The sequence below is a fragment of the Geospiza fortis genome, unplaced genomic scaffold (genome assembly GCF_000277835.1).
Source record: "Geospiza fortis unplaced genomic scaffold, GeoFor_1.0 scaffold130, whole genome shotgun sequence".
NCBI classification, from domain to species: Eukaryota; Metazoa; Chordata; class Aves; order Passeriformes; family Thraupidae; genus Geospiza; species Geospiza fortis.
In genome coordinates this window covers 4,816,997-4,827,007 of record NW_005054300.1, presented here as the reverse complement: position 1 = coordinate 4,827,007, position 10,011 = coordinate 4,816,997, and the positions used below count along the sequence as shown (strand labels likewise).

Below are 10,011 nucleotides of genomic sequence, written 5' to 3'. Positions count from 1 at the left end.
ACGCGACGGGGCTGGGCTGGGCTGGGACGGGACGGGGTGTGCTGGGCTGTGCCGAGCCGTGCCGAGCCGTGCCGAGCCGACATAAACCGTGACCGAGCCGCGCTGGAGGTGTGCCGGGGCTGTGCCATGCCGGGCCGAGCCGAGCCGGGGGTGTGCCGAGCTGTGCTGTGCCTTACATAGAAGGGCAGGGAAATTGGTGAAGGGTCTGGAGCTCAAGTCTTATGAGGAGTGGCTGAGGGAGCTGGGAGCGTTTAACCTGGAGAAAAAGTTCAGGGAGACATTATCGCTGCCTACAACTACCTTTGAAATGAGGTTGTAGCTTGTGGGCCCCTTCTCCCAGGCAGTCAGCAACAGGACGAGAGGATATAGTCTGTGCTGTGCCAGGGGAGGTTCAGGTTGGACATTAGTAAGTGTTTCTTTACAGAAGGGTGGTTAGATACTGGAAAGGACTGCTGAGGGAGACGGTGGAGTCACAGTCCCTCGGAGGTGTTTAAGGAAAGACTGAACATGGCCCTTGGCTAGGGTTAGGCACTAGGTTAGCCATGCTGTAGTTGACATGGTGGTGTTTGGTCACAGGCTGATCTCAGAAGTATTTTCCTGCCTAATGCGTTCTGTGATTCTGTGCTGTGCAACCGTGGGCATGTGGTGCAGCACGCCGGGGAGCAGGCAGGGCGATGCCACGGCAGTGCAGAGCAGCATTAGAGGGATGTGCAGGACGGTGCCGTGGAGGGCACAGCACAGTGTGGGGGTGCTGTGCTCTGCACACTCGGGGGCTGCAGAGTAGTGCCTCTGTAGGAACACCGGCAGGGCAGCCTTGGGGAAGATTGAGCTGGGCTTTCCAGTGCTGTGCAGCACCATACCACCCCAAGGAGGGGATGTGGGGTGCAGCACAAGTGGGGCGCCCCCAGGCAAGCAGGGTGATGTGTGAAGGAGCGGCCTGACTGCAGTGTTCTGCTGACAGCAGGAGTGCAGGGGCCTCCTGGGCCCAGGGCTGCTGAAAGTCCAGTTGTCCTGTTAAATATAAACCTGCCATGGCTCTCACCCAGCTGACTGCTCCTGTGGCTGTGGCAGGCGTGCACTCAATGAGCAAGCAAGGCAGGATCCTACTGAGCAGCCTTTTCCCCTGCCCAGACCTACGCCAAGATGGCCACAGTTTCCCTTAGCTTCAACATCGACTCCCCACGCTGGGACCAGAGCACCTTTGTGGGGCGCCTGAAGCACTTCCTCAACATCACCGACCCTCGGACAGTGCTGGTGCCAGAGGAGGAGCTGGACCAGGCCAAGGCCCTGGGCTGTGGGGACATATGAGGGGCAGGTGTACGAATGGGGCAGGTGCCATCCCTGTGTTCATGGGCATCCCAACCACTGTGCAGTGTTGAAGGGGATGGAGGCAGTCAGTCTCAAGCAGGTATGCTGTGGTGTAACATCCGTTGGAGGTAGTTTTAGGGGGGTTTCCCAAGCTTCTCCCAGGAGCCTCAAGCTGTGACATGCATTCTTCTCAGGAGATGTTTCCTCTGCCTTTCATGTGGTGCCCAGAGCTCTGTGCCTCAGCAGGGCTGGGTGCTGGCGGGTCTGTGCAGCTTCCCCTGATGGGCTTTGGGTTTGCAGGGCCGGGCTGGTGCCACCAGGAAGCAGCCAGGAGCAGCTGCTCTATGCCAAGAAGCTGTACGACTCAGCCTTCCACCCTGACAGCGGTGAGAAGATGAACCTCATTGGCAGGATGTCCTTCCAGGTGCCAGGGGGCATGGCCATCACTGGCTGCATGCTCCAGTTCTATCGGTGAGCTCCTGGGTACACCAGGCTGGGGACACAGCCCTGACAGCCCCCAGCCCCTCTTGAGGTTCCCCAAGGCCAGAGCATGGCCAGCCTGCCTCCTCTGGGGCTGGGTGCTGCCCAGGGCATGCCCATGGCTGCTGTGCTTGCCTGTGTCCTGTAGTCAAGCCCAATGTCTCTGGGCTCTGTCCCCAGCACCCAACCTGGTAGAGGCATCACAGATTCCCCTGGCATGGCTGGGAATGGTCTCACCTCACCCTGAGCTCAGCTGAGCTCTTCCCATAGCTCCTGTAATGATTAATGCAACCACATCCTGCTTGGCTGCTGCTCTTAGTCTGTAGCCCATAGCAGTCTTTGCAAATGAGGACCAAATGTGCCCCTAGGCCAGGCTGCTTCAGCATCCCCAGCCCCTGCTGACAGCTCCCTGCCTTTCCCTTCTCCACCCCCTGCATTCCAAAGCGTGCTCCCTGTGTCCCTTCCTGCCCTACGTCAGTGTCCCTGAGACACCAGTAGAAACCCAGGCACCCTCATTCCCCAGAGCCACTTCTGTCTCTATGTGTCCCCTCCTTGCTGCTTGCTTTGACAAAGGCTTATCTCAGCCCAGCAGAGGATGGCTGCCACCCTGCTGAGAGCCGTGTCTCCCACCCCTGCCCAAGTGCCTTGCAGGACTGGGCCACCCCTTCCTGTGCTCCCCAGGGCAACCAGAACTCCTGGGATCATTTCCCAACTCTGCCACTGGCTTGTCACTTTGCCACAGTTCCTCAGTTTCCCTTTGGAGACACCATGATGAGTGGATTGCAGGCATCTTGGCTGTCTCCCTGCCAAGCCTGGCCAGGGGCACTGGCCAGGTGTCCCTGACAGCCCTCAGGTTCTCTTCCATCCCTTCCCTCCACAGGACAGTGCCTGCAGTGGTTTTCTGGCAGTGGGTAAACCAGTCCTTCAATGCCTTTGTCAACTACACCAACCGCAATGCTGCCTCCCCCATCTCTCTGAGGTGAGCCGGCCCCACAGGATGGAGTGTGTCCATTTGATGCACCCCTGGATGCCCTGTAAAGACCCTCTATGCCATGTCTTGGGCACAAAGGAACAGGGCTGAGTCAGAGTTGGTGATTCTGTTGTCTCCCTTCTTTGAAATCGCTGTCCAGGCAAATCGGGGTGGCTTATGTCACGGCCACCAGTGCAGCCCTGGCCACCGCAGTGGGACTCAACCTCTACACCAAGGTATGCCAGGCTAGGGCCAGGTGGGGCAGCTGGGCACATCCTGCTCTCCCGTGCTGATGCCAGCCTGTTTCCCACAGCGAGCCCCCCCCTTGCTGGCCCGCTGGGTCCCCTTTGCAGCTGTGGCTGCTGCCAACTGTGTCAATATCCCCATGATGCGGCAACAGTAAGTGTCACACGTGGCTGGGGCGCTTGAGGGACCCAGCTCCCTGCAAAGGCAGCCAGGCTCCTGGGCTGCCTGGCCTCCCTGCCTTGGATTCCCCTCCTGGGAGCTGGAGAGAGGTGAACTGGGGTCTGTGCATTTGCAGTGCTGTGTCTGTGGTGGAGGGTGCTGGGTGGGATGGCTCAGCCTCCACCTAGAGCAGGAGGGGGATTTTTGGCTGAGGATAGCTGCTCTGGAATCTGTGCTGGAAGATCCCTCAAACCCAAAGATCTCCTGCATGGCATGGGAGAACCCTAGTCCATGATACCCTGATGCTGGGACATCCCAGTTTGGGTCCTTGTTGTGACCTGTGTCTGCTGCTCGGGGTTCCCCACAAGTCACAGCACAAGGAGCTCGGGTGCTATGTGAGGGACTGTGCCCTGGCTCAGTTGTGTATCTAGGCAGTGTCTGTCCCTAGCACGGCCAGATCCTGCTCGCAGCTGTGCCCTGAAGATGGCAGCATTGGCTGGGCTGGGGACTGTGGTGCCCCGGGGTGCTGGAGCCCCGTGCCCCGGGGGCATTCGGGGCTGCTGTGTATAGAGGACTCCCCTGGCACCCCCTCACCCGTTGCTGTGTCCTTATACTTTCCCGGCCATCACATCCTCTACTCACGACTGCCTGTCCCCTTCAGGGAGATCATCAACGGGATCACAGTGACAGATGAGAACAACAACGAGCTCGGCCGCTCCAGGGTGAGTCTGGGGATGGGGATGTGGGTTGGGGCAGGGCACTGCCAGGGCTCACCTGCTGGTTTTGCTTGCAGAGGGCAGCAGTGAAGGGCATCGCACAGGTTGTGCTCTCCAGGATCACCATGGCAGCACCGGGCATGAGTGAGTGCGTGGCACAAGGGCGTGCAGCTGAACTGGGGACTCTCCAGGACCCACCACCGTGCCCTTCCCTGCTTCAGTTTCCCTCATGGAAAAGAGGGAGGGTGGCCCTGCATCCCCAGATGGCATTTGCTCTCCTCATCCAGCCCTTCCCATCAGAGGTCCCCAAGCCCCCAGCCCCCTCCATGCCAAACCACAGCTCAGAAGACAGGGGGCAGTTTGGCCCCATAAGGAAGCATCTCTTGTGCTCTCTGGCCCTAGGCCCTCACCCTGCAGCCCACCACCCCCTCTGCTCCTGAGACCCTTGACATGCTGCAAGCTCAGAAGGAAGGGCAGGAGCCTGAGGAGCACAGACCATGCTGCCGCAGTGATGGATGTCTGGGGGTCTCGTGTCAGGTCCTTGCTGTCAGCAAACACCCAGTAGCCCCCAGCATAACTAGCTGCTTCCATGGCCTCCAGGTGGATGGTCCTGCTGGGACAGCCCTGCAGGCTGGCTAGCAGGATAGCTGTTCTGGGATCTGGGCTGACCTTTGCTCTCTGTGCCTAGTTATTTTGCCCATCATCATGGAGCGGCTGGAGAAATTCCCCTTCATGCAGGTGAGTGCATGTTTCTCCTGCCAGTGGGTTCTGTGGTGCTCCAGCCCATATCTGCTGCTGATATGCTGGGGATCAAATGGAGATTTGCAGAGCCTGGCTTGCTTTGCTCCCTACTTCAGTCATTTATACACCAGTGGCCTCTCAAGTGACATGGGGAGGCTGTGGGAGGGTGGCAGGGTTTGGTGCACACCAGAGGTGTTGGGCATTCGGTTTACCGAGGGGAGAAGTCTGCCCGCCCTGTGAGTGGGTCTTGTGGTGAGGCCGGGGACTCAGTCCTGGCTCTTCTCTTGCAGCGGATCCGGGTTCTCCACGCGCCTCTGCAGGTGCTGCTCTGCGGGGGCTTGTAAGTATCTCACTGCTCAGTCACCTGTGAGTGCCTGGAGTATGGCTCCAAAGAGATGCTTGAAAAAAATACTTCTTTTCCAGAAGAAATTGCAAAGCTGCTTACCTTTCAGCTTGGGCTTTCCCCAGTTAGTGGGTGTCATGGGGTGTGAGCAGCACTTCTTGGGCTGAAATCCCTATAGCTGGAGGGCAAACAGGCTGGGACCCCCAAGACTAATGCTCTGCTCTTCTCTGTCCCACAGCCTCCTGTTCATGGTGCCAGCAGCCTGTGCCCTCTTCCCCCAGCGATGGTACTCTTCCACTGCTTCCCCCTCCTGCATGGGATCTCAGGAGCTTTCCTCCTTCCCTAGTTCCTCTCTGCCCATCCCAGGAGAAGCATGATGGGCACCCACCCTTCAACCCAAGGCAGTGCCTGCCTGCAGACACTGGTGCCCAGGACAGCAGGAGAGCATGTGCCTCCCCTGCTCTGTGCTGGGAGCAGCAGGACACCCAGCTCCATGGGCAGCTCTCTGCCTTCCAGCACTGGGAGGGAGGGGTGGTGGGTCTTGCCACGAGCCTGCAAGATCCCAGGGACTGCAGAGGCCTCAAATGGCAGTGGGAAGGGAGGGTGGTTTGACTGGTGGTTGGGGAGGAGGATCACGGCTCTCAGTGTGTATCTCCCTCTCCACAGCTCCCTTGCACTGGCTGACCTTGAGGTGGAGCTGTGTGACAGTATCATGGCCAAGCACGGGGACAAAGTGCCATATGTCTATTTTAACAAAGGACTGTGAATGGAGACTACCTCAGGAGCCATCACACCGCTCTGGCCTCCTGCCACCACCATTCCCACGTCCCCCGAGCAGGGTCAGAGGCACAGTCCAGCCCAGATCTGCACCCCTACCCAGCACCTTCTCTGCAGCCTTCTTCCACTGTAGAATCAGGATCTGACTCTGTGTGTCTAGCTTGCAGCACTTTGGCTTGTCCTGACCCATGCCCATCTGCTGCATGGCATGGACATGTGTCCATGATGTCTCAGCTTTTCCATGTCCCTCTTGCCCTGAGGGATGCCTGTGCTTCCTGTGCCTTCCTTTGGCCCAGCCTGTCTGGCCTCACTGGGTTTGGCCCCATGGGGCATGAGGCTCTCTTCCTTGGGGCTCAGAGCACAGTTCTACCTCTAAAAGCAGATATCCTGCCATTGTACCAGCAACCAAACCACATTCCTGCCTTAAACCACCACAGCAGCCTCTTCCCAGAAGATGGATCATGTCTTGGCAGGTGTGAAGGGACCTGTTCTCTCTGCACCATGAGAGTCACCATCCCAAAGTCCAGAGATCAGTGCTTGGACTGTGCATTCCTTGCTCTCAGGTTCAGGTTCTATTTACTCTGTGTTTGCCACAAGCCAGGAAAGAAATAGCTAATGGTTTTTAGCTCTAATTTTTTCATTCCTCTGAGCACTGTCACCCTTGTCCTACATCTCCAGTCCCCACAGTGAAACCATGAAACTGCAGCTTTAGGGAACAATTGTCTCTGTACCCCCTTTGACATGGGGAAGGAGACACAGAAATCATGGAATTGTTAGGGTTGGAAGGACCTCTGGAGGTCATCTATTCCAGCTCCCCTGCTGAGGCAGGGTCACTAGAGCAGGTTACACAGGAATGTATCCAGGTGAGTTTTGAGTATTTCCAGAGAGGGAGACTCCACAACCTGCCTGGGTTCCTGTGCTTTACTATCCTCAATGTAAAGAATTTCTTCCTCATGTTGAGGTGGAACTTCTTGTGGTTTAGTTTATGGCCATTGTTCCTTGTCCTGTTGCTGGGCACCCCTGAAAAGAGCCTGGCACCATGGCCTTGGCACCCGCCTTTGAGACATTTATATGCATAGATGAGATCCCTCTCAGTCTTCTCTTTTTCCAACTGAACAGACCTGGCTCTCACATTCTCTCCTCATAAGAGATGCTCCAAATCCCTCATCATCTTTGTGTCTCTCCACTGAACACTCTCCGGTAGCTTCTCTCTTTCTTGTCACAGAGCTGTCAAGGCATTCACTCACGCTCTGAATTCAGTCACTGCTGCTGCACTGCAAACAGCAGAGGAAGGTTGAAAAATAAATGTGATGATTTTTAAAAACCAGCTGTGGATTGTGCTTCTGGCTGATCTCTGTTTCTGGTTCTCTGGGCTGGGCTGGTATGTGGGTCTCATGCTTGCCTTGGAAGGGGAATAGTGTGGGCTTTGTGACTGACCAAGCATCAGGGTGAGGGTGAGCAAAGGGGCCAGGAGAAGGAGGAAGACTGTAAGGGATGGCATGAGCTCTGAAAACCTTGGGCATTCAATGGCAGCCTTCCCCAAGAGGTTCTTGGAGCTGCAAAGTCCCATGACAAGTGCCAAAGGTGATTGTGCTGTGCTCACAGTGGCAGTCATCCTCTTCTGGGGCCTGGGAGGATAACACTGGGAGACCCTTCCTACACCCATGGGTGCTGTTTATCTTCATGGCCAGGCAGAGTTTCATGGTGCTATCTTGGGTCTGCCATGAGGCCTCTCCCACCCCAAAGGAGAGCAGCTTGAGTGTGCTGCAGCCTAGTTTGGGGGAGAAAGGAGCCCAAGTCCTGGACTAAAACCCCTGCTTTCAATTGTGGCTGCTCCAAGAGTCCCATGGCCCAGTGGATGATCCATGCTCCTCCCTCCAGTCGGGGATATGTGTCAGATCTCTAGGGCAGCAGCAGTCTCACACCAGCCGTGTGCCTGAGTAGAGACACATTACCCATTCTGCTCCTTCATAGAGAGCAGCCAAAGCCAAAAGGTACTTCTGGAAGTGCCAAGCTGTATCCATAGCAGGTTTGCTCCTGCCAAAGCTGCAACAGGCAAAGGATAATGTCTCCAACCACATGTAGCTACTCCTAGAAAGCTGTAAAAGAGCTCTGAAATAATTAACAGCAGAACAGAAAGTAGGAAAACTTGTGTATCTGTTCCCTGGGCATTATTAGATCTCTTGTTAAAGCACAATTAAAGTAATAGATAAGCACATGAAATAAAACAGATGTCACTCCTGCTGGGAGTAGAGCGGAGCCACAAGGAGACAGCCCTCTGCTTTTCTTAAGCTCTTTAGCTCACACTGCTCTTGTCCTACACCCAAAGCAGCCATGAGGGCTTTCAGAAAAGTACCTGTAGCAGTCTTTTGGGCCCAAGGTGCCTCTGGCATGCTTGGGAGCATGGCAATGTTTGTAAAATGATGTGCTGTAGCACCCAAAAACTGCCTTTTCCCTGTTCTTGCTGTTCACCCCTCCTGCCTTGGCAGTTTGGAGGGGTCTTGGCAGGGCAGGGAGCTCTTTGGGCAGTGATTCTGGGGCAGCAGCCACATGAAGCCAAGCTTGGGACCATGGCAGAAAAGCCTCAGCTGTTTGGCTGCTCCATTTTTCCTGTCCTGAGCCGTACTAGAGAGGCAATGGAGCACAGAGACCCCCTGAAGTGCTATTGCCATCTTGCATCAGCTCTTCCCCTGCCCTGGGGAGTGGGACATGGTGCAGTTTATTGCTTATGGACACAGTAAGAGGTTTGCTCTGGGCTTATAGAATTGGCAAGCCATGCTCAGGACAGAGCTGCCCTCCCGCCTCCCTGAGCTTATAGCAGTGGATTCCCTCTTCAGATCAACATGGATTTATGCCAGCTGACAGTTCAGCTCAGCAGGGTTTCTAGGTTTCTAGGTTGTAGCTGGAATCTCCCCCTGAGGATTCAAGTCATCTCAACAGCTCACATCACTCTGGACACGGCCACTGCAGCCAGTGCCTGCCAGCGCTCCCCAAAACCACAGTAAGTCTGCAGCCTGCCTTGGTCTCACTGGGGAGCAGAGGAGTTTCTGCCAAGCTGTGGCCAGTCTGGCCTCCATTTCCCACTGCAACAGGAAGGAAACCTCATTGCAAAGAGTCAGAGCCAGTCGAATCCCTGCTCGAGAAGAGCAGCAAGTGTTAATTGCTCTCCAACAATGAGTCACACCTGATCTGGGCTTGTCCTGTGCTCCCTGATCTCCATGCCTTCTCCCTGCTGTGCCTCTAATTTCAGGGCTAGCTGGGAACAGGAATAAAGCTCCTTCAATAACTGTGTGTGGCGGAAATGTCAGTGTTCCAGCATGTTTACGACCTCACTTCAAATGGTAACCACACCAAAGATGTCACGTTGGTCTGCAGCAGAGCCTGAGCAGGGGCTGGGAGGCTGCTGGGCTCCCTCAAGCACTGGCAATCCCAGTAGGATGGGACTGTCTTCAGTCCCAAGGGCCGCTGGAGGCCGGGATCTGCTGCCACAGGAAGAGAAGCGAGCATGGTGAAGGTGTGACAGGTGAATGCTTGCTGGCCCACAGTAGCAGCAGGCAAGAGAGCTGATCTGGATAGAAAAAAGCCAGGGCAGGAGATAAGTTGCTAAATCAATTATTTTTTCTGGCCTTTCTTAACGTGTTATCTGAGCATCTGACAAACCTCATCATGCCAATCCGGCATGGAGGCTGTCTGGTACGCTGGGAGCGGCAGTGCAGAAACCCTCTGACGCTGCCCCAGGAGCGTGGAGTGTCTCTGCCGAGCTGTGAATCAATGCCAAGTGCTCAAGATGCCCCCTCTCCGGCTGGGAGTGTGCACGGTCACTGTGTGGGGACATGCTGGGACACAGCTGCAGGGGGAGATCCTCTTCTCCATGCTGCTTATGTCTGCCAGTGGTGCTGGCACCAACAGATTGCTACCCACTGGCACCAACAGATTGCTACCCTCTGGAGGCCCTGAGCCCAGTGCCATGCCGTTGCTGCCATGCCAGCCCCCGCTCCATGCCGCCCTTCCCGGGGTGTCTCAGGTCCCGGCGGGATAGTGGGGTTTGGGACAATGTGAGCGCACTCGGAGGAGGCTGAGCAGGGCTCATGCTGAGCAGGAGTGACCAGCTGAATGGAGGATGAGTGCCTGGCGGCCCCAGAGAGGCTGTGGGTCTGTCTGTGTGTCAGTGTCTGTCTGTGCGTCAGGGCGCGTGTGAGCGCAGCCCCCGCACCCCTCTCCAGCCAGTTCCGCCACTCACAACATGGCGGGCCTCTCGCGGCCTTCGACAC

At 56.4% G+C, this 10,011-nt stretch overlaps 1 protein-coding gene across 1 annotated transcript; it reads left to right on the top strand.

Moving 5' to 3' along the window:
* The first annotated feature begins 1,063 nt into the window (after positions 1-1,063).
* On the top strand, positions 1,064-7,067 carry SFXN2 (sideroflexin 2). The gene is made up of 11 exons (XM_031063968.1): positions 1,064-1,294; positions 1,581-1,779; positions 2,669-2,767; positions 2,919-2,994; positions 3,072-3,157; positions 3,825-3,885; positions 3,957-4,023; positions 4,568-4,617; positions 4,911-4,960; positions 5,202-5,249; positions 5,630-7,067. Exons 1-11 carry the CDS (start codon positions 1,144-1,146, stop codon positions 5,727-5,729), a joined length of 987 nt encoding a protein of 328 aa, XP_030919828.1. The 5' UTR covers positions 1,064-1,143; the 3' UTR covers positions 5,730-7,067.
* The last annotated feature ends 2,944 nt before the right edge of the window (positions 7,068-10,011 follow it).